Here is a 12,285-nt window from a genome sequence, read left to right on the forward strand (position 1 = left end):
AGTGGGATAGCTTTCCTGTAAGGAGGGGGGTGGGATAGCTTTCCTGTAAGCAGGGGAGTGGGATAGCTTTCCTGTAAGCAGGGGAGTGGGATAGCTTTCCTGTAAGGAGGGGAGTGGGATAGCTTTCCTGTAAGCAGGGGAGTGGGATAGCTTTCCTGTAAGGAGGGGAGTGGGATAGCTTTCCTGTAAGCAGGGGAGTGGGATAGCTTTCCTGTAAGGAGGGGGTGGGATAGCTTTCCTGTAAGGAGGGGAGTGGGATAGCTTTCCTGTAAGCAGGGAAGTGGGATAGCTTTCCTGTAAGGAGGGGAGTGGGATAGCTTTCCTGTAAGCAGGGGAGTGGGATAGTTTTCCTGTAAGGAGGGGGTGGGATAGCTTTCCTGTAAGCAGGGGAGTGGGATAGCTTTCCTGTAAGCAGGGGAGTGGGATAGCTTTCCTGTAAGCAGGGGAGTGGGATAGCTTTCCTGTAAGGAGGGGAGTGGGATAGCTTTCCTGTAAGCAGGGGAGTGGGATAGCTTTCCTGTAAGGAGGGGAGTGGGATAGCTTTCCTGTAAGCAGGGGAGTGGGATAGCTTTCCTGTAAGGAGGGGAGTGGGATAGCTTTCCTGTAAGCAGGGGAGTGGGATAGCTTTCCTATAAGCAGGGGAGTGGGATAGCTTTCCTGTAAGCAGGGGAGTGGGATAGCTTTCCTATAAGCAGGGGAGTGGGATAGCTTTCCTGTAAGCAGGGGAGTGGGATAGCTTTCCTGTAAGGAGGGGAGTGGGATAGCTTTCCTGTAAGCAGGGGAGTGGGATAGCTTTCCTGTAAGGAGGGGAGTGGGATAGCTTTCCTGTAAGCAGGGGAGTGGGATAACTTTTCCATACTGGAATACGTCATAACTCTTGCTAAGAAATTGCACTGCCAGTAACCACATCATGCAACTTACTGAAAACAAAATCAGACAGTTTAAGACTAATGCCCCAGTTATGAGCATTATTACAGCACTCCTGGGAAAACTACATTCCACAAGAGTACTCGGTACTCTCATCAATGGACTTCTTCTCTTTGCCTGTTTGCTCAACATTCCTTATCTATTTCCTCTTACTCTCTGTTTAATGGAACCAGAAGCTTCTTCATGCATGATCCCAAAATCTAGAACTCATCCCGTCTGAAATTAGGGAATGCATCCTATTTGTCTAAATCCCAAGCAGTATTCCAGGATTATCCCAGAGATAACAAACAGTGTAGCTGTCATTCTGGTGTCTCATAAGTGCTACACACACAATACTAATCCAGATTTGAACCTTTTCAGTATGGTTTTAGTTCCTTATATACTTTCTAGCTTGCACTGAACTGTCCTCTGGTTGTTAAACCTTCTGGGTGTTATTAGCATTGCACATATCTCTGCTGTACTGTATTTTTCTGTTGTGCTACTACTGATGTATTTCACAAGGACAATTATGGCACTGGGTTTACCACATTCTCTGTATCTGCAATGTATTTTATTCTTACTCTATATATTATGTTCACAATAGTAACTAGATTTTGGATGAAGATGGAATTCTATGGATCCATTACACCTATGTACTAAGCAAGAAAGACAGATAGATAGATAGATAGATAGATAGATAGATAGATAGATAGATAGATAGATGGACAGACAGAATGAATCCCACTTTCTCTCTAGTTATGCCCCTGTCTGCTCTTATTCTTCTTTTGCCCTCCCCACATTCTCCTTCAGTCCATTCCTCCATCTATCCATCTATCCATTCATCAAAATGTTACTTGCCTAGATCTAGTCACATTAAAAGATAAATACACATAAAACAACAAATAATAAAATTGAGATGATAACAAACTAAGACAGTAGGCCAAGTAATTAAATGAAACAAAATTATAACCCTTTCCAATCCAGAACCCTCCACCTTTTCCTATGTGGGTACCAGAGAGTGCTATTCGTTTAACAAGCTTCTCTGCTATTCCTCCCTCAGATTTATTCCCACAAAGGCCCCTAGGAGTTTACCAAAACTGAACTCACTGAAATTCAATAACTTTATTAACAGCCTGAGGCCTTGAGCAGTGATGCAGGGTATTGATAATAGAGAATCCTTAGCTCATGCAGGAGTATTAAGTGGAGCAAGAACTGTAATGTGCTCACAAGCCTCAGCTCATGCAGGTGCATTAGGCAGATTAAGTACTGTGATGTGCTCACAAGCCTCAGCTCATGCAAGTGTATTAGGTGGCTCGTGCACTGTAATGTGTTCACAAGCCTCAGCTCATGCAGGTGTATTAGATGGATCAAGTACTGTGATTTTCTCACAAGCCTCAGCTCATGTGGGTGTAGTAGATGGATTGAGTACTGTGATTTTCTCACAAGCCTCAGCTCATGCAAGTGTATTAGGTGGCTCATGTATTGTGATGTGTTCACCAGCCTCAGCAAATGCAGGTGTAATAGGTACATCGAGTACTGTGATGTGCTCACAAGCCTCAACTCATGCAGGTGTATTTGTTGGCTCATGTACTGTAATGTGTTCACAAGTCACAGCTCATGCAGATGTATTAGGTGGATTGAGTACTGTAATGTGCTCACAAGTCTCAACTCATGCAGGTGTATTAGGTGCATCAAGTACCATGAAGTATTTACAAGTCTCAGCTCATGCAGGTGTTTTAGATGGATCGATTACTGTGATGTGCTCACAGCCCTCAGCTCATTGCATTACATAATGCAGAACAGAGCTGGATTATAGTCAAATGGGACCCTAGGCAGAGTAATGGAACAGAGCCACCCCCGCAGCTATTCCAGTGTCCCATTTCTTGGCTGCCTCTTCCCAGTAACCATAAAAACATTTCAGTCCTGTCAGTATGTATGCTATTTTCTTCCTTACTTTTGCAATGATTAAAGTGATTTGAAAAAAGACTTAGTATGATATTACAGTGAACTTAGTATGATATTACAGTGAACTTTTCTTTCCTTGAAACTCACATTCATTGAAAATACACTGAAAGTCACATTAGGTAAATACTAAGCAAACAGTCTTAAGACTATTGCAAGCCTAGCCCAATAACCTGAGCTCAGAATCAAATTTTGAACCTTGTATATATGAGGTGAAGACCTTAAAAATTATACCAAACTCAACCCCACTGAAATCACACTGAAACTCACATTCATTAAACATACATCTGTCCACTGGCGGTTTAAGTGTACCTTGGGCCTGGGCTGTTTTCAAAGCATGGGCCCCCAAAATACATTGCTAGGACCATGCATAAGTGCATGTGTTCTTTAATTCACCTTCATGGTTGTTTTAAATTATAGTTCTTGTTTAATACAGCAACATTTGTTTGAGTGAGTTTTAAATTTGTACTTTTGAACATCATAAAAGGCCATTCATACTGCTGTCATTATAATCCACCAATATTACTCGACTATTATGGCCACTTTATCAGCTAAGTACACATAATATCTCTGATTGTGATAAAGATGTCTACAGTAAAATATTCCAGTTTGCTTTACACAAATGCACATTACTCTTGCAAAGACAAACCAATGACTTTTTAACTTTATCAGCTCAGGAGGGTCAGTCATTTTTAACTACAGACAACCTCCAAACCTGGCAATTACAGCTACATTGTTTCTCAGGTGTCTCTGTGAAAAATAACAATAATAATAACCAAAGACAGATATTTCAAATTTGTTTTCCACAAACATACAGTAGCCAAAATATTCCATCTTAGTTTACACACATTTACAGTAGTCCTACAAAGCCAGATTAAAGACTGTCTAAAATTGACCAGATGATAAGAGCATAAAGTACTTTCATCCACAACCCCCACCCTCATCAGCAGTTATAGCCACTTTGTTGACTGTGTACTATTCATATTGTTATGAAGAAATGACATAAACTTTATTGGTAGCTTTGGATGAAGTATATGAAACTGTATAAAGAAATTGTATAAAGATTACTAGCATTTTACCATAAGATCCAGCCATGTGTAACACAGTTTAAGTAGAAGAGTATTTATGAGAGCATAAGAAGTACTAACCTCCTGATTCAATATGCTGAGCCAAAATGCACAATCTCTGCAGAAGTATAAGTCATCTGAATAATTCCATGTTAAAGAGAACTATTACTAATGCCGAGGTTGCTGCTGGCAAACATGCTTGCATGTCAGTGCTTCATCTACTAATGCAGTGCCTGCTGCCCTTGAAGAATAAAAAATGGTGTGCTGGTGATATTGCCTGTAACATTTCCAAAACTAGATGAGCTATACAGTAGGGAATGACTGGCAAACAATTACAATAGGTTCATAGCTACCAGGCATGCAGTCCTGAAGAGCATTAAGGAACCTAGCTCAAATTCCCAATTGCTCCAAAGCACTGTTTGGTTAAGTGACTTGCCCAATGTTACAGAGTAGGTAAATGAAGGTGGAAGGATTCAAACCTTGCACCCTCACCCAGGAAGCAGATCATCAACAAGTCCAAGCTTTAATCCCTTGCACTAACTACCAGAGTAATAGCTTCCTTTACAACCTGATCTTGTAGAAAAGACTGCATCACAGAAATATGAAACAATGACTACATAATGGATGCTAAACAGCAGACAGTTCTGATCACTATAATGCAGGCTATATGATCTGACAAATATCAGCTCATTTGCAGTTGCTAGAGGCTGTAAAGAAGGTAGTGCAAAAATATATAATCAAAGTGCAGAATGTTTAAACTTCTAAAACACACTATGTTTAGACTATATTACACAATCCAGGCCTATTAATAAAGTAATTCATTTTTTAGTGCAATTAATAAACAAAAGAATTGCAGACATTATAAATGCTGCAGTAGCTTTTTTTTCAAAAACCCACAAACCATACAAAAAACAGCATATAACACCATTTTTTTGGAGGGGCGGCTTACATCTCATTTTTGACCTCCTTGCATCTTCCATGTCATTAAGAATAGCTATCACCTCTGACATCACTTAGTACTGGTCTGACCTACCTGGATGACTAATAATGCTGCACTGTTGCAGCATACACATACAGAGTCAACACAGCCATATCAAGGACAAATGGGGCCCATGCAGGGTAATGAATCAGGCCCCTACCAGCCATACAAATATGCCATTACTTGGAACTCTGCCTCTCAAATTACCACAAAAACACTGTTCAAACTTATCTGTATACATACTGTTTTCTACGTTATTTTTATGGTATGCTTAGAAATGTGGCTTTCATTTAAAACTTCTGTTTCACATTTTACAGAAAAAATATTGACAGCCATTTTCTAAACAAAACAAAACACTCACACTGAAGACACACTTGACATGAGGAACACTTCTCTTCCCTTGAAACTCACATTTAGTGAAAATGCATCTGACAACCAATTAAACTATAAGAACTGTGCTGGGATTCATACTCAAGTTGCAAGAATTCAAAAGACAAATGTACAATGCATTTGCTAATAGTCTGGGACAGCCCACTGAATACAAGAATTTCAGGAGCAGCCCAGGAATACTATCAAGTGAAGTAACTTGACCGGGTCACATGGAAGGCAAACAAAGGGTGAGGGAATCAAACCATGTACTACAGGAAGCAGACCTTTATCTGCTCATAGGCTTGCTGATCTGCACTAAAGTGCTAGGCAAACTGTTGTAGCCCAAACACAGCGCATTTCACACCCATTACCCTGAAAAAAAAAAAAAAAACAAACAAGACATATTCATAGTTAAAATATTAACATTAAACTCATGGACTTCATGTTCTCTGATTTATTCACAGCTAAATAATAAATGCATTGTAAACATTAAGGAAACTATGGATCACAGCCAAAGAACATGGCTGATATGATGATGTTTCTATTTACTACAAAGTGACCTTGCTCAAGGACAGGGCATAAATATGAGGCAAAATCAGAGATTGTCTGCAAAACTGGAGACAGATAAGAGCAGACTACTGTAAATTACTTAATAGAACAATAGGTTTTGCATTAACATTTGTTTATGTGTTTTATGAACCACAAAAACTGTGAAACTCCAATTCCTGACACTGACTGACTGACTGCAATCCTCAGTAAGTCACCAAAGGGAAAAAAAGAGTTAATGGAGGCCAGGCAGTTGGCTGTTGTCTCCTGTATATAAGACACAGTGTTTGAGTCTGTGCGTCCCTGAGCAGATCACTAACTAGACAGTGCATTCTAACTGGGGTATCTGACACACACACCTCATTCTGTTAATGCTGTACAGAAATTCAGTCTCCCATTCTCCACACATTCATTTCCTGCCTGTTACCTCAGCTCATTGTTGTTGTTCCATTATATATGTATAATGTTAAAAAAAATATTCTATTCTGTTATTGTATAATGTAAAAAAAAACTCCTGTGCTGTACTGCAAAGGTTTGTCATTCATGTTTAGTTAAATCATGTGTCAATTTCATGTAATTAATTTGCTGTGCATGCCAGCCTGATCTAACCGATAAGAGACTGGATGCCAAGGAGGAAAGTTCAAATGCTGAACAAATTAATGTTGTAGTAGAAATGTACACTGAGGAGGAAGTTTATTTTAATTAATTTTTTCATGGACGGGCCCCTCCCCAGCCAGAACTGGGCCCTGGGCAATTACCTGGGTCACCTTGTGCTGGATCTGACCCTGCCTCTGAGACAAAATATATTATTAGGGAATGTTGGGAGGACACCGCAGTCTTCAAGATGGCTTGTCCCCTGCAAAAAATCTTTAAGTATATATTTAAATAATTATTTGTATTTTCATTAAATGACACATTAGGGATTATTAATCTGGCATTGGTAATTTTGATCATTTTTGGCTTCATACTTAACAGTTTATACTATTTTCTATCGACTCCCATTGTCTTTATTCCCCTACATGCTTCCAAACCAATTCCTCTACCTGTACAAATCATACTTTATCAAACACCAGACCTCTTGCCCCTTTCTTCAACCTTTGTCACTGTTCCTTATGTTAAACTATATCACTGCACAGCTGCTGTTTATGGTGATATAACCATCAGCTGTGTTACCCTGGGAGATTTTTCTACATTTAAAATCCTTGCCTTTCTTTTGGTGCCAGATTCTGCTTTCACCAATGCCTCTGTTGTTTGCTTCGCCTTATAGCCAATGAGGTAAGTATCCTTGACCCTTAAATTAAAGACCTTTTTCAGTGCTCTTCTGAATTCCTAACTCTATATCTTCCAATATATTACTATAAATATGGACTTTGGTATTTTCTTATTCTACCTACATAATCCACATAGTATTTTATTTATTTATTTTATTTTATTTGCAGTTGGTTTACCAGGATAGTCCATTGGGCCAAAATGAATCCGTTTTCAATGGAGTCCTGGGGAGAAAAGCTCCAAACAATCTAGGTTACAGTAGGTTATGGATGATAATTATACAAATGTAAAAGATTCAAGCAAAAAATTACAAATAGTACAGCAAACATTACAAATAATACAAACTAGTGATGAAACTTACAGATGATACAGACTAAAAAAGGAATATTGCAAAGTAAATAATGAGAATTCATTACATATTAGGAATCATACACTTAAGAGGTGCAGCGTAGTGTATTCTGGAAGATACCATAATAATAATAAGAATGTATGATTTAGGAGAAATGATAAAGGAAAATTGCTGGTGTAAACAAGGGAAAGAAAGGAAGATGGAAATTGCCAGCGTTAGTTATGTGGGGTGGGAGCAGGAGCATTCCCACTGGGATACTAGATGTGAATGAAGAGAGTTTTTGAAAATAAAACAGTTAGAGGTGGTACGAATGGATGGTGGTAGAGAGTTCCAGAGGCGAGCTAGACCCTAGGATAGAAGATTTTTGCCTGCGGGACGAGTTGGTTTGTGCACTTCTAATAGATTTTGGTTGTTAGACCTTAATACTCTATCAGGTAGGTGCATTTTAAAGGCAAGAGAAAGGGAGGGACAGAGGGAGGGGTTGAAAATGAGCTTGTGTGCAAGAGTTAGTTGAGTATAGGTGAGATGCTTGGGAAGTTTTGATTTAGAGCTCTGACATGTATAGTACTGCACTGCTAACATTTGGCAATCTATTACTTGTATCATGCTCTCTCATCTTTACCTTCAATAGACTTGATTTAGACTACTTTTAGGTTAAACATTTTATCAAATTACTTACCTGTCTATTTGACTGTATTCATTATCTGTGTATGACTGATGTTGTACTATATCTTTTAGTTTACAGTAGCTGTCAGCAATAGTATTTTCCCAAATAATAATGATAGTCTTTGATACTTGAAGAAACAGAAATGTAGCCTTAGGATTAATACTTAATAGGATATCTCACTTCTGTCCTCTGAAGAAGAAAAGGGAGGGAGTTTATGTGAATAATGGATACTTGCCCTTGTGAACATTTTTAAAGCCCTAAACACAAGTGGGTTGCAATTGCTGAATTCAGGAAATGGGCAAAGAATTTGCCATTAACATCTACTGTAGATATTTGCATACTAACAACTCACAATAAATATGCTCACTGCCACTTCTCAAAAAGGCATGCTCTCAAAGTCTCACTAGCCTGATCATCCATTTCTAAATAGCATAACAAACACCTGATCTTATAAACTATATAGCTCTACCTTAAACCTAAAATTCCCACCCAGTTCCCAACCTGATTCCTTGGTTGCTTACCCTAATCATCCACTCCCCCTCCCTAACCTTAAAATTCCCTGATTGCTCACTAAACATAAAACCCCAACATCCTCCTTAATCCTAAATTCCCCACTCGCTCCATAAACTTAAAATTCCCCTCCAACTCCCTATCCCTAAAACTCACCTTCTGCTCCCTAATCCTAAAACACAGCTGCTTAAATCAAACTGATATTTGAGTTTAAGTATGAGCAGCTGCACAGCCAAGCCAAAAGGAGCTTGAGTCCCTGGCTCTGAGACAGTGCTTTTTGAGCACTTGTAACTTGATTGCCTTTAGTAAACACTTGCCAACACCAGTCTGTATCTATTGCCTAAATCTGATATGAAGGCTGACCTTGCAAAGACAAAGTAAGTACCTTCCTAATGTGAGCCTGTCATATAAAACGCACAGAATTTGTTACAGTAACTCCAACTCCAATGCACCCCCCCCCCTTGTTGCTTTTAAAACCCATATCATCACTAAGTATAGAACTGTATTAAATAAGCTAAGACAACAAGACTCTTTTGACTTCTAAAAGCAACAATGTTTTAATGCATAAATGTGTGAAACAAACTTGCAGTTTAACTAGCTTTTCCAGTAAATAATATTTTCCACAGAATAATCCTGTGAATAATGTATATCTTACATCTAGTTCGTGTGATATGTACTGTAAGCATGAAAAACATGTCATAATCATTATTTATATGTCAGTAATATATTATGTATGTTCATAAATAAGAATCTTGCTAAATTCTTTGTTGTTTTTATAACTACCAATCCAGACAGGAAACACTGCTGGCATTTTATTATATTAGCATATTAAAAAACATATTTTCCTGTTGAAATGTTTGGTTTATTTTTCCAACATAGAAACTGCATTTCAATTACTGCAACCCTTTATGTTACTGCTGATATGGAAAAAAGTAATGCAATAAATCATAGCTAAGAATGTGTTTATGCCACTTTTTCTTTTTCAAGTATAAAATATGCAAGCATCTTCAAGCCTCATCTGAAAGTAATTTGCTTAATGACCCACACAAATCTAGCTGCTGTATAAGCAAAATCCCTAAAAATCCCTTAGAAAGAAAATATACTGAACACTAATTTCCTTGTACGACTAACACATTAGTATCCAAAAATGGGGAAAAAGATACACACAGCGACATGAAAATACTAACTGCTGTTGACTCTGGATATTTTGCTGAAAAAAAGGTTTAGAAAACAAATGAGTGCATATTATTGACATGCCGCTCCTGTTTCATGTTTCTTCAGCAATATAATATATTATTTAGAATACACTTCAGAAACACATATGAGTAGGAAAGAAAACGGTAAAACCAAGATATTGTATTATTCACTACTTCTAATAGAAAACAGCAATCCAAAGTTATGCAGAGCAGACAACAGTTATTTGTCATTTCGCTGTATCTTTACAATGTTAAAGGCTTATGTCTAAATAAAAAGAATAGCACAGAAAGTTGCACTGTATTCAAATGTGCTTTGGCAGTTCAGTAAAGAATCAGTGTTTTTTCCCCTAAGATAATCCTAGATTGCCTACCGTAGAAATTCCACATCTTGCTTGGTGTTCATGTAACTCTCCATCATTAGAGTCAAGAAGGGTGGTTGACTCCTTCGTTCATAGTAGATTCGCCCTCCATTTGGAATTAACCCAAATCTGAATTTAAAAACATAATGATTTGTAGGGATGAAACAAACAACTACATTATGCAGACATGGTTGCTTTCCTCCTCTTAAAATTCTTTGTTGCAGTTCCTGTACATTACTGTTATAGTACATATCCCCAGCCCAGCATGTGCAGTTGGCACATATGCAGCGCACACATGCACACACACACACACACACACACACACACACACACACACACACACACACACACACACACACACACACACACCGAATAATATTACACAATAAAATATTTGGCAAGTAACAAAGAAATCAATACAGGCATTTATAATTTATGAAGCATGTTCAGAAGGTGGGAATTTTTTTTTTTTTTTTTTGCTGTACCTGAAAGATACACAGTCTGAGAGGTTAAAAGACAAGCATAGTAACTGGATAAAATTTTTGTTCCATGGAAAAGGGTTCAATATTGCTCTCTGGTTGTCATTTGTGTGGAGTTGGCACATATGCAGCACAGACACAAATAGACACACACATACATACATACATACACACCGAATAATATGACACAATAAAATATTTGGCAAATAAAGAAGAAAACAATACAGGTATTTATAATTTATGAAGCATGTTCAGAAGGTGCAATTTTTTTTTGCTGTACCTGAAAGGTACACAGTCTGAGAGGTTAAAAAACAAGCATAGTGACTAGATAAAGTTTTTGTTCCATGGAAAATGGTTCAATACTGCTCTCTGATTGTCATTTGTGGAGTTAACCCTATAACACAGTTCTAAACACATTTTTATATATATAATTAATACAAGTTCACAGTACAATGGGGTATGGGAATTTGCCCTTTCCCTGCTGTTGTGCAATCCCGGAGTTGGTATATATATTTTACAGGATATATGGGCCTCCCTGCAAAAAATATTGTTTTTTTTTTCTGTATTGATATTTTTATATTCTAGTTAAAAATCTCTCTCTTTTTTATTTGCTTGTGTGACAGTTTGTTCCATGATATATATATATATATATATATATATATATATATATATATATATATATATATATATATATATATATGTGTGTGTGTGTGTGTGTGTGTGTCTGTATATGTATGTATATGATAAGAGAAAGAGAGAGAGTATTAGATGTATGTGTGCATTGGTTGTGCACACATAAGTACTGCATAACTTTAGAGAGAGGACCCTGTTTCTTTATTGGGATTAGATGAAATGATAAGTAATGTAGAGCTGCTTGAATCTGCATACACAGTAAACAGATGTCTGATAGTCTCTCTTCTCCTGGATTTTCAGTCTTTTTTTGGGTTGTCAACACTTGGCATTCAAGTACCAACATTTCAATAGAAAGCCATAATATATGTATAAGGTGGTCAGTCTTAAATGAGTGTTAAGGTAAATCAACACTGCTGCTAGTAGTTGTACCAATGCCTGACATATCCAAATAAGATAAATAGTGTACCAATGAAGAGCAAAACTTTCTAAAAGACTGGATTCCCATGATTTCATCCATCTCAAAGTCATCCCACTGCTTTTCATTATCTTACCAACAGCAAGTGTACCATGGTTATAACTATTGTATTAAAACACACACACACACACACACACACACACACACACACACACACACACACACACACACACACACACTGATTCCCTAGCTAAGTTAATACCTTTTCAGCATCACTAACCTTTCCTGCTTTTACTGTAACATGCTGCCACTAGCCAGACCAATCTGGCGCACCAAGGTAAAACAATTGCTGTACACACTTAAAATGAGATAACTATATCTTTAACTTATGGCAGTTATATATGTGATAATATGAGGTGCTGCCAGCTATACCCAGAGAAGTTGGGCAGTGGATGTGTTACATATGCTAGCATAGCTAGCTGGAGTTTTGTAAAGAAATATATGATATTTATATGTCAAACTGATTTGCATAGCTGTTTGTGTTGAAAATATATTTGTAAAGTTGCTTGTGTTAAAAAA

General features: G+C 37.7%; 1 protein-coding gene across 1 annotated transcript in view; it reads right to left on the reverse strand.

Annotated features, from left to right (window-relative positions):
* The window catches only part of TREH (trehalase), a 341,626-nt gene that overhangs the window by 231,571 nt on the left and 97,770 nt on the right, over positions 1-12,285 (reverse strand). Inside the window, exon 7 of the mRNA XM_044079440.1 lies at positions 10,192-10,308. Coding sequence (XP_043935375.1) covers positions 10,192-10,308 — 117 coding nt within the window. The remainder of the gene's footprint in view (positions 1-10,191; positions 10,309-12,285) is intronic.

Source organism: Protopterus annectens, chromosome 8.part0 (genome assembly GCF_019279795.1).
Source record: "Protopterus annectens isolate FY-2018-M chromosome 8.part0, PAN1.0, whole genome shotgun sequence".
NCBI lineage: Eukaryota > Metazoa > Chordata > Ceratodontiformes > Protopteridae > Protopterus > Protopterus annectens.